Here is a 22,974-nt window from a genome sequence, read left to right on the forward strand (position 1 = left end):
TAATAACTATCTTGCCCAGGGTGAAGTGAACACCAGGATTCAAATCCAAGTCCCCACCTCCTAACCACTTGAGATACATGGAATAAGTATTAATGTACCTCAGAGGCAAAAGGTTGGAAGTCTAAAATCCTGAAGGAATGTTCAGGCTGACTACGCTTTAAAAAACCAAAAATTTATTTAAGTAACATTGCATTATAACATTACAGAAGTTTCAGGTGTGCATCATTATACAATAAATCAACATCTGTGTGTACTATATTAATTCACCACTAGAGATGGAAGACTCTTAAGTTAGTGATCTTGAAGTGAAGTAGTAGTGAAACCCAACTCTGATCAGAAGATAACAATCAATCTTATGTAAAAGCAATGAGGGTTATTTATTCCCTTCCATTTCTGCTTCCATCAAGGTGTAAGGAGGCTAACAGGAACAACTCAGAACTGTAACATAACACCTCCTTCTGTGTAGTCTGGAATTAGTTCTCTAACTAGAAGAGCTTCTGGAAACAAAATGATCAGAACCCTGAAAGCTTAAGGACTCGAAAATGGCTCCGTTTCAGGTTTTATCAAAAGTAGAAAATTAAGAATGTGAAAAGAATATTCTACTAGAATATTAGACTAATCAGTATGGACAAAGGTAGGAAGAATTTAACAGTCCCTACTTATTTCATCCTTAGTTGTCTAGACAAGTTCCTTTTTAAAAAAGTATGACTGAAAGTTTATCCTTAGCTACCCGAACAAGTTCTGTTTTTCTGTTTTCTCTTTAAAAAGGGATAACTGGGCCTCCCCGGTGGCGCAGCGGTTCAGCGCTGGGTTGCGAAGCTGCCCGCAGCCTCTGCAGCGCCGGTTCGATCCCCGGCTGCTCCCGGCCACCAGAGGAGGGTCCCACATGGCGCGCAGACCTCTCCTGCTGCCCGCTGCTCCCCTCAGCAGTGTACTTCAGTCCTTCTGCCTGCTCTGCTCCCTGCTCTGGCTCTGTTGAATTCTCTCACCCTCCCGCGCTTCTGACTGTACCCAGTGCTTGTATAAATAAATAAAAATAAATCTTTAAAAAAAAAAAAAGTTAAAAAAAAAAAAACTTTAAAAAAAAAAAAGGGGATAACTGAGCACCTCCCTGGTGGCACAATGAAGCTATCCACAGCCACTGCAGCACAAGTTCGATCCCCTGCTGGCCAGGGAGCATCCCACATAGCGAAGCACACCTCTCCTGACTCGCCCGCTGCTCCCCTCAGCAGTGTATTTCAATCCATCTGCCTGTTCTCCTTCTTCTCCCCACTTTGTCTCTGGTGAATCCTCTCACACACACATCCCAACACCTCTGGGCTGTACCCCAGTTCTTGTATGCATAAAAAAATCAATCTTTAAAAAAATAAAAAAGGGATAATTGAAAAGAAATATAAACTATTGTTAACCAAGTCTATAAGGAAACTTGACAATTATAAAGAAGAGAGAAACACAGAAACCTCTATTTAATTGTTCAGTAGATATATTCTAACTATAAACCTACTGCTGTTTTATGAATTTGGGTTTGTTAGTATTAAATGACACAAAGTGCAGAAGAGTAACTCTTTTTCTCAATAATGGTAAATCAGGAATCAAGGCCCCAAAGGAATGGACTATCTAGAAACTCTTCCTTAGTAAAACTATTTGCTTATAGAAAGAACTGGCAGAAAAATGACATCAAGAGAACAAGGTTTTCACACTACAACAGTCCTACACCATAGACCCTGAGGACAGTAAGACCTCCCATAAGTTAAAGAAAACTGATACCACCACATGATGACAGTAATTTTGAAGCTTGGTTCTAAAGTCATTTAGGTGAAAAGGAACCATTTAGTGAAAACATGAAATTCAATGAATTTAGTTGTATCTCTTCACCAAAATCGGGAAGTGAGTTCAAGATTTACATATATAATGGTCCAAAACATTTTGAACTTCATTTTTCATAAGGTGGATGTAAATCAATGTTCTTGACTAATTAACAGCTAGAAAGATTTAAAAGTCAAGGATGAAAGAGTTGCCTTAAATCAATAACTTTAATAGGAGAACTTGAACAAAGCTTTTCATTCATTTTTTTTCCACATACATATAAAATATATAGAAATGAGTATGAATGTGCTTTGCAAATGCCACAGAGCTTCAGGCAAAGTTGACAAGTTCTAACTTGCTTTAAAAATTACTAGTCATTGCCTTCATCTCAATCTAACTTTATTTAATGTTATTCTTTTGGATAACCCTACAAAAACAAAACCCCCAGAGCAAATTCTTGTACATTTCAATATCCTGCCTACTTATAAGAGCGGAAGACTCAAACAGAGCCAGGGAAAAAAAGTGACGTGCACAACCTTGATCCAAAACACAGCTCGTCTCAGTCTAATTTTAGGCCTGACCATTTTTATTGTCTTTTTACAGAGGTTGAAAAAGAAAACAGAAACTATACATCACTCGTAAAGTAGAACTGAGCTAAGTTCAGCAATGAGAACTGGCATTATTTACACGGGGAGAAACACATCACGCTCTCGTTCCCTAGAGAGCAGCCCCAGTAAGGCAGGACCCAGGGACCGCAGCAATCAAACCCCACGCCAGCTGACCCTGGCCGGTACTTTTCACACCTCGGTTCGTGGTCGACTTTAAAGCAGCACCAGGTTGAGTCGACCGAGGAATGTGTGGCAACGTCGCTGAGAGTGTGTTTTACATAAAGCAAGCCAAAAGCGGTGAAAAGGTGTTCATCACCTAAAGACGCAAATATTCACCTCCTGGCTGAAGATCAAACGAGAATCCCGACAAGATCTCAAAGTTCGGCTCTTAAGCGGCGGCCCGCAGACGCCTGGAAACCAGGTACGTCCTCACCAGTGCGGAACATGGACGAGGTCCCAGGGCGCAGCCCGGGAGGAATAAAGGGACTCGTCACAATATGCCCGAGCCATAAAGCTGGGGTGAACCGGGAGATGGAGCGAGGAGGGGCGAGGGCTCAGCGAGAAGGAAAAGCCCCGGAGTCAAACCCGAGGCTTTGGGGCTCACCGTGAAGTAACAGGAAAGGAAGAAACTGAAACGAAAGAGAAGGGAGTCGGGCGCGGAGCGGCAGCGCCCGGGCGCGAGCGTTCGGGGCAGGGCTGGGTCCAGGAAGAGTCCGCCGCGCCGGCCCCGGCTTCCCGGTTCGGGCCGAGCACCGAGAAGACGGCCCCGGGGCGCAGACAATGAGCCGCCGCCCAGGAGCCGCGGTCCAGGGACGCAGGTGGCGGCTGCCCCCGGCCGCTCGCGCCGGCGAGGCCGCGGCGGCGGAGGAGGAGGGAGCGCGGCCGGCGCCCGGAACACTTACCCCAGGCGAGGGAAGGTCCCCGCCCCAGCGAGGCGCCTCGGTCCGAGCTCCCGGCCGGCGGGCTCCGGCGCCGCCCCGGGCGAGCGCGCGGCGCGGGGCGGGGAGGGAGGGAAGGACGCGGAAGCGGGGCGGGAAGCGGGGCCGCCGGGAGCGCAGCGGCAGCTACCGCTAGGCCGAGCGGCAGCCGAGCCCCAGGGCGCCGGGAGGGGCGGGCTGGGAGCCTTCGGCAATGGCGACGGCCCGGGCCGGAGGGGAAGCGGAAAACCGCCGCTGCTGCGCGTGGCCACAACCCTGGGGGAGGGCGGAGGCGGGGAGCGGCGAGGGGTGGGGCCAACGCCGCCCCTCGCGGCCCCGAGTTCCACGGGGCGGGGACGGGACGGCCCCTCAATGGGCGCGCTCGCGCGGGGGCTGCTGGGAGCTGTAGTTTCCGGAGAGGCGTACGGCGGGCCAGCCCGCCAGTCCCTCGTTTAATTCTGCTGAGTCTCCAGGCAGGGCTATGCCAACATTAAGATGACGACAGAGGATTCTGTTACATGAATCTGCTCCAGGATGTTCGCTCCTGGAAATTCATCCATTATCCAGTTTGCTTTTCACCTAAAAGTCTAACTATATTGTGCAGCTAAATTAAGTCCCACCTCGCCAATTAGTGCCTCCACGTTCTATCTATAGAGGAGTTCATCAACGTATTAACTAATTCTACAAGTATTTGAGGCACTGTTAGGCATCAGTTAGGCGAGGGTGAACACGAATCATTTGCCTTTGTGACGCTTACAAATATGAAGACAAACATTAAAGACAGTGTTATCTGGTATGAAGGAAAAACTGGGGCGATTATTTTAGATTGGGTAGCCAGAGAATGCGTTTTTAAAGTAACGTTTATTTTTTTAATTATTAGAGGTAATACTGCCTGACAACACTGTATGATTCAGAGGAATAGGTTCACACCTCCCCAGAAGAGCATCACTACAGCCTACCCATCCCAGAATACCCATATCCCTTCTTTTTACACCACTGGGCCCCTACCCACAAAAGTGACATTTAAACTGAGAATAGAAAGAGCCAGGACAGGGGCTCCCTGGTAGTGCAAGGGGTTAAGATGCAACCTATGAAGCTTTCTGCAAGTTCAATCCCCAGCCAGGGAGCTACCCACATGGTGCAGCAGACCTCTCCTGTCTCGCCTGCTGCTCCCCTCAACACTGTTTTTCAGTCAATCTGCCTGTCCTGTTCTCTTCTCTGTCTTTGGTGAATTCTCTCATTCCCCATACCTCTGGCCTGTACCACAATTCTTGTATGCATAAATAAATTTTTTTTTTTTTTTTAAAGAAAGCCGGGAGAAGCACCCAGGGGAAAGCATTAGAGGCAGAAGGAGGAAGCAAAACGCTGCGAAGCTGGAGCTTACTGTAAGGGTAGCATAATATGAGAAAATACTAGCATAGACAAGATGTATGTCATGAAGGATCTTGAGTGTCATAGCGAGGAGTTTAGATTTAATTCCAAGAAATTATTAGAGCTTTAAGCAAGAAAATGATATTATCTGGTTTACACTTTCAGGTCACTAGTTTTCTATGTGAAGAATGGAGTAAAGACATGCAAGAATAGAAGGGAAATGAATTACGCAGGTAATAATCATGACTGATATTAGGGAGATATTAGTGGAAATAGGAAAAGGAAGTCAGATGGTGCTTAGCTAGTAGATGTAGAGCAAAAAACTCAATAAATATGGAGGGTACAAGGCAGAGGAATCAAGGAGCTATATGGCACACTATTAAATATCATGCAAAACAGTCCCATTAAAACACACAAAGAAATGTTAGCTATAATAGGTCATCTTTTCAAAGGCATAACTAAGCTTTCAAGATAGAAAGGGGAGTAACTCTGATTGTCTCCCAAACTCCACACTCAATCCGAAGAGGGACAGTAAACCAGAGGAGTAAGCAGGGCAGTGAACCCAGGGTTGGTTGAGGGCATTTGCTTATCTCAGAAGTCTCTATGGGTTTACTGCTGTATAGGAGACAAATGACCAAAGACTAGGTTTGGGGTCTGAATAAAGAGTTGAGACTGTGACCTGCATAAGACTAGAAATTCCAAGGGCTATATATCCTACAGAAGCAAACTGGGTGGAAAATAATCCTTTCTACCAGTCCAGGAAGACAAGCAGAGTTGCAATAGATCTTACCAGTTCCCAAACTATGTATCATGAAATCTAGCTAAATAAGTTTCTGGTAGAGTAGTTGTGACACACAGGCACACAGACATCACCCCTCTACCCCATTACCACCATTGTAACAGGTAATCTGTGTCTTAGTCACTTGCATCCTAAAGAATATGACACAATACTTTATGAAAAATAAACTGTACAACTGAAACCAAATACTGGCACATAATTACCAAGAACACAGTCCCCATTTTCCTGGGCTTAAAAACTATACACAGAATTACAAGACTGATTAAAAAGATAAAAAGCCTACTCATTTTCTAAGTATCCAAAGAAGATAACAGAGTTCAGAAATTACATCAAAAGTGGTATCATCTGCAACCACTGCAAGAATAGTATCAAAGAATTTTTATTCACATTCACATTTTTATTATGCTTCTAGATAGCTATAAAAAAGGAGTAAATGGTTGACTCACAGTCCAAAGCAATTTCAAATATTAACTTGAAAATTTGTTTAAATAGAGATGAAAGTTGGCTTTGCTGTGAAAAAGGATATAGATCAACACAAGTGCACACACACACACCCTACATACATTTGAGATTAAATAGCATCATGTTCCCCCCACCTGTTTAACTATATTCTGAAATGTTTTCTGTTGAAATTACTCAATGTTAACTTATGAATAACTGTATTTCAATGTCATCTTATTAATACCATAGTGAAAGAAATGCTTTTAAAACATGGAATTCTTCCTTATAAGAAAACACTGCACGGGGCCTCCCGGTGGCGCAGCGGTTGAGCGCTGGGTTGCGAAGCTGCCCGCAGCCTCTGCGGCGCCGGTTCGATCCCCGGCTGCTCCCTGGCCAACGGAGGAGGGTCCCACATGGCGCGCAGACCTCTCCTGCCGCCCGCTGCTCCCCTCAGCAGTGTGCTTCGGTCCTTCTGCCTGCTCTGCTCCCCACTCTGGCTCTGGTGAATTCTCTCACCCTCCCACGCTTCTGACTGTACCCAGTGCATGTGTGAACAGAACAAACAAACAAACAAACAAAAAATAAATAAAAAAAAAACATGCCTCTATAAAAAAAAAAAAAAGAAAACACTGCACTGCACATATATGAAACTAGATAGGGTTGAAATTTTAATCATTTTAAGGACCTCTAATAATTTTGCTTTATAGCATTGGGTTGCCTTTTTCAATATTCAAGTCTCAAAAATTCCTCCAAAAAGGAAATGTTATGACTAGTCAAGCCAAACATGTCATATTATAAAAGATATATTCCCATGGATATGATGTTTTAGGAAATTTAGCAGTCATAGCATATATAAATATCACATCACATTACTCTATAGAAAACAATGCCAACATACCCTGGACTTTTGGTTTCTGCTGTGGAATATGTTTGTTCTCAATGAACAGAGGGCATGTTAGCCCTTTTATTTTTTTAATTAGCTTGTGACACTTTATTTTCTATTTTTTTGAAGTATAACATTAAACCAGGACCTTTTGCTTAAAAACAATTATCTGGAGATACAAAAAGATTTTTCTGGCAAATGTACTACTGAACAAAATTTACCCTTTAAAGTGACAATGTGATTTGTTTTTTCTAGCAAACTCAGTACTAAATCAGAACTAAATCTTAGTACTTAGCTTCACCAAGCCCTTTTGTCAATTCAGATAGTCAAAAGAAATTATAAAACATAAAAGATAGGGGCCTCCCCAGTGGCGCAGTGAATTGAGCACCGCGCTATGAAGCTGTCCACAGCCTCTGCAGCACGGGTTTGATTCCCGGCCTGCCAGGGAGCATCCCACATGGCATGGCAGACCTCTCTTGCCTCGCCCGCTGCTCCCCTCAGCAGTGTCCTCAGTCCATCTGCCTGTTCTGCTCCTCGCTGTCTTGGGTGAATTCTCTCACCTTCCCATGCCTCTGGCCTGTACCCCAGTTCTTGTATAAATAAATAAATCTTAAAAAAAAAAAACGAAAACATAAAAGATAGAAATTCTTAAAGGAATAATCAATTTTGGTATTAATAATTTCCTAGCTTTCAGACTTTTTTTTTTGAAACTATGGATAAGGGCCTAGGGGTTACATCTCAGAGCTAGCACTCCTAAGGCCTGAGTTCAATCCCCAGTCAGCTAATCCACATATGGCAGAGCAGACCTCTCCTGTCTTGCCCACTGGCTCCCCTTAGCAGCGTACTTCAGAAAATTTGCCTGTTTTGCTCCCCACTGTCTCTGGTGACTCTTCTCACCCCCCACACCTCTGGCCTACACCCTATTACTTCTTCACACACAAAAAAGAAACTCTGGATAAGTGATGTAATATTCTCATGAATTTAATGTTTAAATAAACCTCTTATTAATTTAAATTATTTTATACTTATTTATAATGATTTCCTCAATTTTTAGCTTAAACAGGTATGTTTCTATCTACAAAATGAGAATAATTTGTCTCTACTACATAAAGAACTTATTTTTCTAACCCAAATGAAAAAAGTTGCTTTTACAAAGTAAATTATTAAGTTAACAGAATTACATTTCCTCTACTGGCTCTCTCTCTTTTTTTTTTCCCCTCTACTGGCCCTTGATGCTTGAGGATTTTCAAAAGTCTACCCAACAAAGAATTGAATTTTGGAATTAGTTGAGAATGATCCAAAATTTCCTCTGGTAAACATAATTTTAGACATAAATGAATGCAAATGACAAACATAATGCCACAGTTCTAGAAAAACACCTTTAGTCACAAATGACCAGATCTTACATAGGTTTATGGAATGCATTTAATAGCATAAAACTTATAGGGAAAAATGACCATATTTGAAAACAGCTACAAGGATCAAAGTGGAACACAGGATGGTAACAAGCAGAGTTACAGAACATACTAAAGAGGTATGTATAGTTAGTCCCACTGGAACATGTAGAGTCACATTCTTATATACCTATGAAGAAAGCAGAATAGAGACATTTAAAATGAATATCCCAAAGTTAGACCACCATTTCTTTCATTTTTAATTCTTTTCTCTTAAATATGTTTTAGCCAGTGCAATAACACATATAGTATTACTGATTGAATAATTCTTTTGGATTCAACATTTTATTAATAGACTCATATTCAATTCCCACAAATCTTAAATTCTAATGGTGCTGATTTTTTTCTACTTTTCAGAGTATGTTCTTAAAAAAAAAAAAGTGATTATATCCCAATGTCACCTCTGTAATCTATATAAATATTTACCTCTTCTTCTACATTACTAGAATGCAGTTGAAGCCCTAGAGGAAAAACATTAAAGCAACAACTAAACTAAAGGTATCATTCCTGTTTTGCTGTTTCTCTCCCCAAGTAGCTTTTAAAAGTTTGTTACTCTGGGCCTCCCTGATGGTGCAAGGGGTTAAGTCTCAGCCCTATCTGCACCCACTGCAGCACCAGTTCGATCCCTGGCCAGGGAGCTAACCCACATGGTGCAGCAGACCTCGCCTGTCTCCCCTACTGCTCCCCTCAGTAGCGTATTTCAGTCAATCCACCTGTTCTGCTCCCCACTCTGTCTCTGGTGAATCCTCTCGCACCCCACCACACCTCTGGCCTACACCCCAGTTCTTGTATGCATAAATATTAAAAAAATAAAAAAATATATCCACAATCTATGAAAAAATATGCTTTATACTTATCTGAGTGAAAAATATGTTGCCTACTGGTTTATTTATTTTTAAAAAGATTTATTTTTATTTATTTATACAAGCACTGGGTACAGTCAAAAGCGCGGGAGGGTGAGATAATTCACCAGAGCCAGAGCTGGGAGCACAGCAGGCAGAAGGACCGAAGTACACTGCTGAGGGGAGCAGTGAGCGGCAGGAGAGTTCTGCGCGCCATGTGGGACCCTCCTCCGGCGGTTCGCTGCAGAGGCTGCGGGCAGCTTCGCAACCCAGTGCTCAACCGCTGCGCCACTGGGGAGGCCCACCTACTGGTTTAAAATTTAAGTTTATTTTACAGTTAGTTACTTTTGTTATAAATTCATTTGACTCCTTTTATTTTTTTATTTTTAGATTTTCATTTATTTATTCAGAAGTGGGGAGCAGAACAGGCGGATTGACTGAAATACACCGCTGAGGGGAACAGGGGAAGGGGCAAGATAGGTGAGGTCTGCTGTGCCATGTGGGTCAGCTCCCTGACTGGGCATCGAACTGGTGCTGAAGTGGCTGTGGACAGCTTCATTGTGCTGAGACTTAACCCTTTGCACCGCAAGGAGGCCCCTCATTTGACTCCCTTTAAAAAGTAAATTGTGTGGGCCTCCCCTGGTGGCGCAGTGGTTGAGCGCTGGTCTGCAAGGCTGCCCGCAGCCTCTGTAGCGCCGGTTCGTTCCCCAGCTGCCGGCGAGGGTCCCACAAAAAAAAAAAAAAAAAGTAAATTGTGGGCCTCCCCTGGTGGCACAAGCAGTTGAGCGCCTCGCTGTGAAGCTGTCTGCAGCCTCTGCAGCGCTGGTTCAATCCAGGCCGGCTGGCGAGGGTCTGTCTCTGGTGAATCCTCTCACCCTCCCGTGCATTTAGCCTGTACCCCAGTTCTTGGGTAAATGAATAAATAAATCTTAAAAAGAAAAAAAAAGTAAATTGTAAAATAATGACACAGATTGTGCCATTTAACCAAGAAAGCAGATCTTAGAGAGAATTAGGAACAAAGAGAAAGACAGATAATACAAGCATCAGTTAAGAGGCAACTCATAAAAGAACAGAGGGTAGGAAAATAAGAGGAAAGATGTACTGTACAAAGACTTACCACTCTGAAGAAAAGAAAGTAGATTATGCTAACTGAAGAAGTTAAGAAGAAAACTGTAGCATCCTTAGACAAAGTCAGTATTACAGAAATATTGATACTCTACCTAATTTAATCACTAAAAACAAGTTGGAAGTAAAACAATAAAAATGGCCTGAAACAACCTGGATTTAGATTATATAATAACAATGTAACCACCTATAAATCACAGTTTAAATAGTAACTATGTTGAGTTTTGTTTTTCTTTTGTCATTTGTTCTGTGTAATGTATTGAAGTCAACTAATCCACTTTACCAAAAATTAAAAATTTTAAAATAAATTTTAATTCATATGCTACTGTTTTTCTTTGCCATTCCATACTTCATAAAGTACATCAACTATACTTAAGCTCTGGGACTAACCCCAAATCTCTAGCTCCAAAAATGATTCTCTGACACTATACAAATGAGGAACCAACCATTGTTGCCATCCACAGTGAAGAAACAACACCAAAACCAAACACAGCTTTCTATAGTAGAACATAAAATGCTACCCCTGATGTAGCAAAATACCAGATTTTTAAAATTGGCTGCATGATCTAAAAGCAAGATAAAATATTAACTTACTGATTTATATTTCATATTGTTCCACTGGCAGATATCCTTACTCTTCAAAGCACAAGGAGCTGCCACCTCTGACTGAGACCAGCATTTCAAAATTGGAAACTCTGAGGAAAAAAGGTAGAACACCAATCAGAAAACCTGTAGAGTAGAGCAGAGGCTAAATGGGGTCATTCCTGTTGGGATTTTAATATTCAAATATTTTCATATACAACGTATATGATTTGGACCTATCTGTCACATGATGTTTTACTTTAGCGGCCTGCTTAGTGAAGGCCTATAAAGTTATAATAAAGACTGCTGAAGTTGAGCATGAATTCAAAACAAATCCCATTACATTTTGAGACTACTCTTTTTAAAATTTAAATTTTTTTGAAGTATAACATATACTCAGAAAGTGGACAGATCCTAATTATACAACTCGTTACATCTCCACAGAACAAACACACCCATATCAAGAACACTTGAAACAAAAAACTGCATAATTTTCTGTTGGAAGAGACACTTTTTCAGAAATTATTTAGAGTAAGTAAAAGGCACCAGAAACAGAAAATTAGGTTAGATGAACAAAACTAATGTAGCTGAACACTTTATTTTCTCAACATGAAATGTATGATAGCAACAAGTATATGACTTAAACCTCCCTATATGCCAGTCTTTCATAACAGTGGTACTGACTTCTGTAAACATTCTCATCAGTCCAAATTTGGAAAAAAGTATAACCAAAACCAGAAAGGGGTTAAATTTAAAAAGGGCTTGTTACTAAGTAGTCTGAAAATGGTGAAATCATAGTTATTTTAATTTACTCAAATCAACACACAAGCACAGAAATAGCAATTACACTCAACACCAAAACCTCATGGACAACACTTAACAACAAGCTAGGTGATAAAGTGTCATCTGAAGGGGGAAAGTTGCAGAGCCTTTACATATATGTAATATATATTAAGTTGGCGTAAACACCAAAATATATGTAGTGTAAGTCCTACAATATCAGCATGAAGAAAGAGACAGAAGCAAAGGGATGAGGATCAATGGTAGCAAAAAAACCACCAGAAATTATATGACTACTCATAAAAGAGCACAGGACCATCTACACGCTTGTCAAAAAAAGAAAAAAGACCCTTGAATCTCATAACACCTCTGGGGCAGCTACCAATTTCCAGGAAATAAAAAGGTCAGATGAACTGCACCATGAGCACAGTCATCAAAACTCCAACTATGAGAAACAGGTCAAATGACCCAAATTCCTTAACAGATAAATTTTTTTTAAAAAAGATAAATAGATGAGATTCTTGTAAATTAAGAGACTTCATGGAAATAAAATTTTTTAATGGGCAATACCATTTTAAGCTGTAGTGTCTAAGAATGCCTACGTAGGTGATATAAGTATAAAGAAAACTTAAGGAAGTGATTAAAAGTCAGGACAGTGTGTTAGTCCTACAGGAAAGAAGGTGGTTATGATTGGGACAGGATACACTGATCAACTGAGGCTTAGGTAACTGACAAAGTTCTATTTCTCAATTTGGATGGTAGTATTTGCCTTATAACTCACTCACTATGTATTTGTGAAGTTTTTCTCAATTTGTACTTTATTTTGAAATCAAAAGTTAAAAAGAAAGAAAAAAGATCTCTTTTCTCATCCCTGTCCTTGCCTTCAGACTTGCCATAATATCATTATTTTTATTTTCAATCCTCAGAAAAGACTTGCAATACTCACCTTGGTCACAATACATCAATAAATCAGGTTTCTTGACTACAATAAAAGTTTCTCCATCTTTACTATGTGGGCGATGATAGCGGTAATGCAAAGGCAAAAAAGCTTGGAAACAATCAATACACTGTGAATCTTGTCTAGCATAAATGAGAACTTCAGATTCCTTGGATAAATAGTTGGGAGCTTCTATATTAAAGTCTTCTGACACCATTACTGCCTGTCAGAAAACAAATATTAATCCAGATTCAAAAACAAAAATAAAACCAGAAGATTGTTATACAGATGGATAGAAATGCAAAATTTACCTGTTATACATAATATCCATTCCCCTTCCATGTTCAATTTTAAGTTGAAAACACAAGATGTGAGCTGAATTTACTGAAAACATATTTACTAAAAGAAAATTGATGAAATTATACTCAAGATGCTAAATTTCCCCACAATAAAAATTATTTCTATGTGATTTCCTTATCTGTCTTTGATTAAGTGACAAAACAGGTACTGAGAGAAATTCTGTAGCATTATTCAGAAAGAATGAAAACAATGATAAAAACAGTTATTTCTGGATTGGGTTAAAATGGCCGGTTTTACTCTGGTAATTCCCTGCCCTTCAGGAGTAAGAAAGATCATAGTGAGTAAGACAGCACTATGGTCAGGAAGTCAGAGGGAAGGTGCACACTCTGTTGGGTACAAAAAGTTAACAGAAAAAAATGGCAAAAAATTTTAAAATGTTAAAAATTTTTTAAATATGCTAAAAATCATTTAAAAAGCAGTATTCTACACCAAAAGTAAAAATGTACAAATTAGTTCCAAATTACATGTGTATGTATATTGTACACATTGATATATGACATACACATTAATGTATAAATACATAGATGCACACAAAGTATCTATATATACATATATAAACACATACATACACACATATAAATATTTGTGTATGAACATGCTTTCTATAAGCAATGCAGATTCTCTGTGCAAATCCCTGACATATCTCAGAGAAAAAAACAGCATTAACTTCTTCCCATTTCAGCAAGTATCCTAATTCTATGTGAAGGTGACACCAATTGTTACATTCTTTCAGGTGTTGTTCCTTTTCTCATTCATGTACTAACAGATCTCCCTAGCAAAGGTCAATGAATTATATAACCTATGAGTCACAAGGAACCCCTAAGGTGATCACATTAAATCACTACCCTAATGGGAATATTTTTCAAGTAGCTAGCCGTTACCTGAATACTTTCAATGACTAGCAGAAAGCTCATTACTTTGAGTCATCTCACTTTATCTACTGCTAAAAGGTGGCTGATCTGCAAAAATCATAATTCATTATTTCATCTTCACCACAGAATAATAGCATGTTATTAAGAAATTTAAATTATGCATCAAAAATTAATCTTAAACTTGGACTGTAACAGACAAGGGCCCCCCCCTTTTTTTTAAGGGTCCACATTTTTTCATAACACTCAACTACATGTTACAAATAACCATAGCAAAGTAAAATTAATTAAGCTATTATAAAATTGTACTGCATGTATAACATTTACCAAGTCTTTTTTTCATGAACTAGTGCTCCTTTAAAAAAAAAAATTCAGCAGGGCCTCCCCGGTGGCGCAGCGGTTGCAAAGCTGCCCGCAGCCTCTGCAGCACCGGTTCAATCCCCGGCTGCCAGCAAGGGTCCCACATGGTGCGCAGACCTCTCCTGCCATGCCTGTTCTGTTCCCTGCACTGGCTCTGGTGAATTCTCTCGCCCTCCCACGCTTCTGACTGTACCCGGTGCTTGTATAAATAAATAAATAAAATCTTAAAAAAAAAAAAAAAATCCACCAATTAAGACAGTAAAGATACCTTTGAACAACAATCTAAAAATGTAAAACCTTGTGAAAATGAAGTGTGTAATACTTTTCTAATATTGGGATATTAATTCTAATCTCTTTTTATGATTTGTCTGGCTAAATGTTTACCAAAACACTTGTCTCCCCACTGCTCCCCTCAGCAGTGTTTTCAGTCCTTCTGCCTGTTCTGCTCCCGGCCCTGTCTCTGAGGAATCCTCTCACCCCTACACGTTTGGCCTGTACCCCAGTTCTTGTATAAATAAAATAAATCTTTAAAAAGTAATTAAAATAATTCAAATAGGTGAAAGAATTGGCCTAAACCAGTTACAAATAAACTACCATCATAATTAATTACAGGTTATTTATTTTGCCTTTTTTCATCCATATATAAATTATAATCTTGTGAACTAAGATAACACGTGCCCAAATTTCTTAATAGGACTCATCTGAATCATTAAAAACAGGCTTTTGGGTCCAATATAGGGGTTAAGACGCAACCTAGGAAGCAATCCGTGCCCAATATAAACGTACTAAATTAAGAGTTCCCAGGAGACAATGATCAAAGTTAGGGAAACTATAACCAAAGTCAGATAAACCCTTAACCCTTTCCATGTCTGGAAAGAGCACCAACTTTGCAATTAGCCAACCCTTCATTTCTTGACTCCAGTTTATGCAATCCTGAAAAATTTACTCAGCTTCTTTGTACCTGTTTCCTTACAGACAAAATGTAGATAATATCACCAGAGTTGTTAAAAGGATTGATCGACATAAAGAGTATGGGCCAGTTCTTCAAAATTTAATTTTATCTTGCTTCCTTTAAAATAAAAAAGAAGCTCTCTGGCATATAGATATCCAATAAATATTAGTTTCCTTCACTCCCATATCCAAATTACACGGATATTGGGATAGCTGTCCCTCAAATTTAACAAAGTTGCTGCTGACGCATTAATTATTAATCATTAACCTTCTCAAGACATATATAATTTTCTTAGTTGCTAAACTATGACACATTCTTCCTAAAAGCATTTAACGTGTTCAATTCAGTTATTACTGAAAAGTATGACAAGTATCACTCACTTCTTAAAGAATACTCCCTAAAAGAATTTCTTTAAAAAAATCCTCTAGGGCCTCCCCGGTGGCGCAGTGGTTGAGCGCTGGGTTGCGAAGCTGCCTGCAGCCTCTGCAGCGACGGTTCGATCCCGGGCTGCTCCCCGGCCACGGGAGGAGGGTCCCACATGGCGCGCAGACCTCTCCTGCCGCCCGCTGCTCCCCTCAGCAGTGTACTTCGGTCCTTCTGCCTGTTCTGCATCCTGCTCTGACTCTGGTGAATTCTCTCACCCTCCCGCGCTTCTGACTGTACCCAGTGCTTGCACGTATAAATAAATAAATAAATAAATCTTTAAAAAAAAAAAAAAAAAAAATCCTCTAATAGGGTACCTCTGTTATGTTTCTCTCTTGCAAGGAAGCCAACTCATATGGATCCACAAAAAGTCCTGTTGGGATGAGCTGTTTAATTAAGAGTCGGCAAGTCTGTAAGTCCTCAATACTTTCTCCAAATTTCACTTTTATTACAAGATCTCTGTAAGACAAGTATATTTAAAGTAAATCTCTTTGCTTATCAGATGAGATAGCACAACATTATATTCAAATTATGGAAAAACTATTTCAACTTAGTTTTTCAAAAGGTTATAATGTCCAGTTAAATATAAGAAGTCAGGATCAACCATTAGATCTTTCATAAATTCACATGCCATAAGCAATAGTATTAGTGTGAAAATAATGAAAGATCAATGGAAAGGAACAGAATCCAAAAACAGATACATATTTTTAGTAAAGGTGCCAATAGTATATGATGGGAAAAAGAAGTCTTTTCAGTAAATGCTACTGAAACTACTAGATAGCTATATAGAAAAAAGTGAACTCTGGCTTCACCTTATACCAGACACAAAATTAATTTGAAATTAATTATAATTTCTTTATAATTGCCTGAGCTTTCTAGCTGAAGGGACTTTTTAAAAAAAAATTTTATTTATTTATGCATACAAGAACTGGAGTGCAGGTAAGAGATGCGGTGGGTGAGCGGATTCACCAGAGACAGAGTGGGGATCAGAACAGGCAGACTGACTGAAATACCCTGCTGAGGGTAGCAGCGGGCGAGGCAGGAGAGGTCTGCTGCACCATGTGGGTCACCTCCCTGGCCAGAATATAACTTGTACTGCAGTGGATACTGGTAGCTTCATAGTGCTGTCTTAACCTCTTATGCCATCCTAACCTGTACCAAATTATTCAAATTTCTGAACCCTAGTTCCTGCCCTGAAAAACAACAAAAGTATCATCTATCTCACAACCTTTGTAAATTTAATATTGTATACACAGATTCTGGTAATATGTAAATATGTAAGCATGGTAAATAACTGTTTTTTCTTCTCTTCACCAGTTATCTTAACCACTATTTCACACTGTGAGAAATACGTCACTGATAAAGCAAGTGATTTTTCAGTTCACACATTTTTCAGTTATTGATTTTTTGTTCTAAATTATATGAAACAGTATTTTGATGGAAGTATGGGAAACTTACCTGTGGAAACCATCTTTCAAAACATCTTGCCTCAACGTAATTTCAGAACAAGTGACCTTATGCCTACAAGAATCAAGATATTTTTTCTTTTATAAAATAAGCACTCAATGAAAGAATAAATAATTAAAAAATAATTGTACGAATAGGCTTTACTTGCCCTGAAGAAATCTAACAAACCTAAAAACAAAACTCTAGAAACTTAAGCAATTTGAACTACACATAAATATACTTCAAACATAGCATAGTGGTTAAGAACACTGATTTTGGAATTAGATGGCCTAGTGTGACTTAATATATTCAATAGCTGTGTGGCTGTGGACAAGACAGGTTACTTCTTTACTAGCTGCCATGCAAACTTAATAGACGAAGTTCTTAAAACAGGGACTACCACATAGTAAGTTCTCTATTGTTTCTATTACTAACATTACTAACACTTTATTCATGTGATCCCAGGACACCAAAAAGAACAGAATGGCTTAAGATCCAGGAGATCTCAGTTCTAATCCCATTTCATTAAAATTATGTATTAGAAATACTGGCATTTATATTGATATATTCTGCAAAAGAGATGGCTTTTGAAGATGTTGGGTGGGATTCAAAAAACTGGAGGATTTTTTAAGGTTCAAACGGTTTCCTTTAGAAGTCAGAATAATCAGAAATCTCATATTGACTCCACGCAGAATTCAGAAATTAAAACTATTGTTCAATGGCAGCATCACAAAATTAAAATTTCAGTTACTAATAATCACCAACTATGTCAGGCACCTTGCTACAGAACTTTATCCCATTATAAAGGCTAGAAGTATACAGAAAGAACACTAAAATAAAGAGAGCACAAGTGATTTACAAACATTATCGTAAATACTAGATTGTCATGATTTTAGGGCAAAAGTACCATTTTCAAAATGAATTCGCTGCTCCTAAAGTCACCTTCAAGATTTTTTCTCTTAAATGTAACTTTATAAGGTGATTGTGGCATAAACTGGTTCTGAAAAACGAACCCTTCCACAGCTGGAAGACTCTTCAGAGATCACCAAATCCAATTGTTAAAAATTATTTTTGGCTCCATTATCCTTTCTTTCAATACTTTTGGAAATTTAACACTTAAACACGAAATAAGTGCACAGATACTAGCCTAATATTCTCATTTGGCAGACAGAGAACTCACTTGATCTGTACTGACTTTCCTTCCCCTACCAAAAGCTATTATACAAGTGGATCACAGCACCCAGAGAGCACTCTAGCCCCGACTTGGGTTTAAAGAAATAAATCTATTCGCTTGCCCGTCAGTCCTAAAATCCCAGCCCAAAAAATGTTCAAAAATGTTCTGAAAACAAATTCAGCCCTTTCCTTTCCACAGCCACCCCTCCACCCGCGCCCCCCCCCCTCCCCCAGTCTCTATTCTGAACTCGGATTCTCAAACCTCACAGAGCACTGAGGCTTTGCTGGTCCCTTGGTGGTCAGAGACTTCGTGCGCATCCCAAAGCATCCCAAGGTATTTCACGACTGTGCTATTTTAGCAACAGTGCCGCCAGTCCCGCCTTGAAACGCCAAAACTTGTCTCTCCAGGCACCCAGGTGCAGCCGCATAGCAATGAGCTTGGGGAGGCGGTGCGGAGCGGGGAGAGAAGAGAGATGGAAGGAGCACGCGGCCTTTGTTGTCGGCCTCCTCCGGTTCACCCTACAGTTCTAGGGTCGCTCGCCGAGGCCCAGAACTGCTCCCCACCCTCGTGGTCCTCAAACCGCGCGCGTACTCCCGCAGCCCCATCGCTTCCTTTACCAGCGTCGGGGCGGGCGGAGGTAAAGGCCGAGGCGGGGGTGCAGGCCAGCCCACCCGTCGCCCAGAGAAGCAGCCAGGCCCCAGCCTGGGCGGTCACGGCGCGAGCTGCCAGGACGCCGGGGAGCGGGCGCCCGAGAGGACGCGCGGGGACGACACGCGGACGCGAAGCCTGCGCACGCCTCTCCCGGCTCCGGGGGACCGCAGCAGGGCGGAAGTCGCGGTGCGCGCACGCCGGGCGTCCGCAGCTTCCCCGCTCGCCAGGCCCCCGCCGCGCAGGTTCCGCGGCCCGGCCCGCCCCCTCGGTCACGCCCTCGGTCACGCCCCTCGCTGCCCCGCCCCCTGCACTCGGGGCGGGGCGGGGCGCAGAGCCGCGCAAGCGCCGTGACTTGCGCCAGGGCTGTTGCTGTGGGAACGTCTCCTTAGGCTCCGCCCACCCCCCGCCAGCTAGGATCTGACCCGCGCGCTGTCCAGGGAGCCTAGCAGGCTGTTTGCTCTGGGCCTCCGCCTCCACGCTTGCAGGTATTTGCGGATTCCGACCTCCTGCCGGGAGGTCACCCAGCAGTGACGTCTGCCGGGCGTAGCCGTCGCCTTTTCCTGCATCGCCAGGCTCCGCCCGGCCTCTGAGTCGAATGTCGTGCTCCTGCGTGCATCGCAGTTGGATGGAAACAACCCCCTCACAGCAGTTTTAGACGTTGGCCTGCAGAAGATGCACTTTCAGTGCTTTTCTAAGGGTAAGAAAGTCAGCCTTGCACAAGTGGGTGTGAGTAAGGGAAGGATTGTCTGCTGTAGACAAAATACGAACACTGTTTGGTATTGTGGAGGATGAGTGACAAGATGATGACATTCACTGATATCTAGGGAGAAAAGTATCAGTGTCTAATAAAAAAGAGTTAAATGTGCTGTCTAGCTTCATGACTTGAATTTGTAAGTAAGCCTAGAGAGCGTTCAGTGCTGGCTACAGCAGAACAGAGGGACCCAGGACAGATACCTCAAAGAGGAAAGATGTCAGAAGATGCTCTCTAAAACTGAAAATACTAGTATATACTCGCTATTAGGAAATTTGGAAAGAAATGAGGGGTTTTAGAAGAAACACTTAAAATAATTGAAACTGGTTACCTGTAGAGAAGATAACAGGTTTTTGTTATAAGCCTCATAGTTATTTTATATTTTGTATTTTGGGGGGGTTTCTTATTGCAGATTGTATTGTCTATTATCTTCCTTTCCCCACATAACCCACTGCCCATCACATAGCTAGTAATAACAACTTAGCATATGCCTAATCCTTTCCCCCATGCTTACATAGCATATAAAACACACACACCTTAATAAGCTATAAAAATTTTTTTTTAAAAAGAGTCTGTAGTAGAAAAAGAAAGCTACATTACTGAGTGTCAATTGCATTCATCATACTATATACCTAGAATGAAGACTGGAAGGAATCAAGGATGATTGCTTTATATATCCTTCACCCCCCTCCTTAGTTATACCCCTCAGTTTTCTTTCTTCAATGAACATGTATTAAATAACTATGTCACTATAGTGAGACTCTAAGAGAACTGAGTTTATAAAATTATCCCCCTATGTTACTTTACCTCCAGGTTCGTAGTCACATCTAAAGCAGTCCCTGTCATTGTGTTTGGGCATTGTGGTCAAACCAAGGAAGAGGGAATGGAAAATATTAACCTGCAAAATAGTGTGCTTCTTATAACTGAAAAAATATATATGTCATACAGTAAGACAAATAAGTTGAAATCAAGGCCATGTAAGCATTATTGTCATTTATATGTAGAGGCTGATTCTGCAGCCAGTCTGCTTTTTTTTTAAATCAGGTTTCTAGATTATATGCACCTAGAGGATGTACAGAGGTTATAGCTTAATAGTGGGTTGTTGGAAAAGTCATGACGTATTTTTTCTGTTTTTCAAACAAAAATGCATCATGACTTTTCTGACAACACAGTATTAATACTTTGAATTATACCAGTGTGTGTGTATGGAATGCCTGGTATGTTTCAGGTATTGCGTTGGGATATTGTGGTAAATAATGGATGTGTTCCCTGCCCTCATGGAACATACAGAAGGAAGGTAAAGATTAAATAAATAATTATTAAAAAACTCAAGTGAAATGATTGGAAAAGTATAAAGGAGACTGGTCAGGTCTGTCAAGACATAATGTTTAAGGTTAAAAGACTCTTGGACCTTGACACAGAGAGTACTTATACATAAACTTGTTGAATAAATTAAAACCACTCTAGAACATCTCGGACCAACTCAGGGTTTCATATACAATCTTTGAATACAGTACACTAAGAGATCCAAACTTCACAGCATTTGCAGGCTCATGTTTGAACAAATCCTTCAAGTAACCAGGGATCCAACAGGTTAAGAATAACCAGGGCCAAATTGAACTTTCATGGTTACTCTTGAAACGTTGAACTTGACAGGCTAAGCCTGCATCTCTAGAACTGGACTGGAGCCAGATCTGCTGGGAAAGAAGAATAGTGAGGAGTATGATTTATTCAACACTTAATTCTTTTCCCCCTTTAGCAGGAAGTCATTATATGACTAACACATTTTCATCAGATTTCCTCTGATTTACCCTGAAGTGTATGTGAGAATGATGTGCACTGCTAAAAATGTGGAATTAGATTCCAGCCTCCAGCTATTATCTTAATCTATGAGCATGAAACCAAGGGGAAAAGTCGCCAGCGCATCATGCCAGTCCGCAATTTTTCAAAGTATTCAGGTACTTTATGTTTTATCTTGCCTCATATCTTAGATATTCTGTAAACTACTTAATAAAAAAATTTGAGTCTCATTTATTGGAGTGGCATGGTCTTCAGAGTTAAGCAGACCTCAGTTCAAATCATAGCTCTATAGGCCATATGACTCTGGCTGAATTACTTACTCTCAGTGAGCTTCAATTGGCTAAATTAGAGGAAATTACTAATCCCATCCTTTCAGAATGATAGGTGGGTTAAATGAAATAGTATTATTTAACAATATTAATCCCTTCTCTCCCTCCAAGTGTGTTTTTTACTTGTAGTCTTGATAATTTTGTAGTACTAGTAATAATATCAAAGAGGTATAAATACCTCTGTTTGTTTTCAGACAGTTTCTCCAGTTGAAAGTGTTAATGACTCCTCAAAATGATTTTTTAGGCCACACTCAGAGCTTGATATAAAGGAATAGCTCTGTAAAATAAACCATTCCAAAAATGCCATTTATCTACTTGGCTATAAAAGCAGATAATACTTTGAGTAGCTTGTGGTGTATCAGTAGTTTGTTGTATGTGATGTATAGTTTTGTTTCTCTTTTCTAGATTGCAACAGAGCTGCAGAACAATTAAAGAATAACCCCAGGCACAAGAGTTACCTGGAACAAGTATCTCTACGGCAGCTAGAGAAATTATTTGGTTTTTTACGTGGTTACTTGTGGGGGCAGAGTTTGGCAGAAACAATGGAACAGATTAAACGGGAAACAACCATTGATCCTGAGGAAGACCTGAACAAACTAGATGACAAGGAACTTGCCAAACGGAAGAGCATCATGGATGAACTTTTTGAGAAAAATCAGAAGAAGAAAGATGACCCAAATTTTGTTTATGACATAGAAGTTGAGTTTCCACAGGATGAACAGCTGCAGTCCTGTGGCTGGGACACAGAGTCAGCTGATGAATTCTAATATTAAACCTAAAAGAATTTATTAGGCTACAGAAAATCCGTGTTTATATAAAGAATGTAGATTGTTTCTAGCAAAATCTATGAAGAACACTAATATGTAGGTATTGGGTCATAGTTGGATTGACTGGTACTTTTCTGAATGACACATTTAGAGCATCTACTATGTAGGTGCATGAGGAATAGAGGAAATATAGAATATAGTGATCTGCCTTTAAAGAGTTATAATCTAACTGAAAGATAAGTAAAAAACTTGTGAAAAGTTAATTAACAGTATTAGGCCATCAAAACATGAGGACCAAGTGACTGATGAAGACTAAATAGAGTCAGTCTCTAGATTGCTGTAGGGTAGAAAAGTCAGGGAAAGCGATCCTTTAGTAAAGAGGTGGGACTTTGCCTGTATTGGATAGAAACCCAGTATAGGAAAAGGAAGGGCAAAGGGAGGTATGGGGAGAATTAATGAAGAGATAGGAAGTAGAAGTTTTATTTAAGGAACAGTAAGCAAATTGTAGTTTGACAAGATTGTAACCAGGGATTATCCTATTTGCATT

The 22,974-nt window shown here is 40.4% G+C and overlaps 3 protein-coding genes across 5 annotated transcripts in view; 1 reads left to right on the forward strand and 2 right to left on the reverse strand.

Annotated features, from left to right (window-relative positions):
• PAK2 (p21 (RAC1) activated kinase 2) overlaps window positions 1-3,991 on the reverse strand; it is a 71,830-nt gene extending 67,839 nt beyond the window's left edge. The window contains exon 1 of one of the 3 annotated variants that reach the window (XM_054700479.1): window positions 3,952-3,991. The gene's annotated coding sequence lies outside the window, so the exon portion shown is untranslated. Of the gene's footprint in view, window positions 1-2,750; window positions 2,885-3,316; window positions 3,618-3,951 lie in introns of those variants that run through there. The other 2 variants (XM_054700478.1, XM_037525346.2) reach the window with 2 other exon arrangements.
• Window positions 3,992-6,575: 2,584 nt separating this feature from the next.
• On the reverse strand, window positions 6,576-19,346 carry PIGX (phosphatidylinositol glycan anchor biosynthesis class X). Its single transcript, XM_037526599.2, has 7 exons — window positions 19,203-19,346; window positions 18,647-19,143; window positions 16,968-17,030; window positions 15,827-15,968; window positions 12,555-12,768; window positions 10,841-10,941; window positions 6,576-8,409 (listed from the first exon to the last, which is right to left on the reverse strand). Exons 1-7 carry the CDS (start codon window positions 19,344-19,346, stop codon window positions 8,266-8,268), a joined length of 1,305 nt encoding a protein of 434 aa, XP_037382496.1. The 3' UTR covers window positions 6,576-8,265.
• Window positions 19,330-22,902, forward strand: CEP19 (centrosomal protein 19). Its single transcript, XM_037524563.1, is given in 4 exon segments — window positions 19,330-19,477; window positions 21,350-21,373; window positions 21,376-21,489; window positions 22,066-22,902. Coding segments are annotated over 4 exon segments (525 nt in total). The 5' UTR covers window positions 19,330-19,452; the 3' UTR covers window positions 22,428-22,902.
• The last annotated feature ends 72 nt before the right edge of the window (window positions 22,903-22,974 follow it).

Source organism: Talpa occidentalis, unplaced genomic scaffold (assembly GCF_014898055.3).
Source record: "Talpa occidentalis isolate TD23 unplaced genomic scaffold, MPIMG_talOcc4v2.1 talOcc4.4, whole genome shotgun sequence".
Lineage (NCBI taxonomy): Eukaryota > Metazoa > Chordata > Mammalia > Eulipotyphla > Talpidae > Talpa > Talpa occidentalis.

Coding starts and splice junctions, on each gene's coding strand:
- PIGX (XM_037526599.2), bottom strand. CDS start 19,346: ATGCAGGAAAAGGCGACGGCTACGCCCGGCAGACGTCACTGCTGGGTG. Junction 19,144..19,202: donor GCTCCCTGGACAGCGCGCGG/GTCAGATCCTAG, acceptor CCACAGCAACAG/CCCTGGCGCAAGTCACGGCG. Junction 15,969..16,967: donor TTGAAAGATGGTTTCCACAG/GTAAGTTTCCCA, acceptor CTTGTCTTACAG/AGATCTTGTAATAAAAGTGA.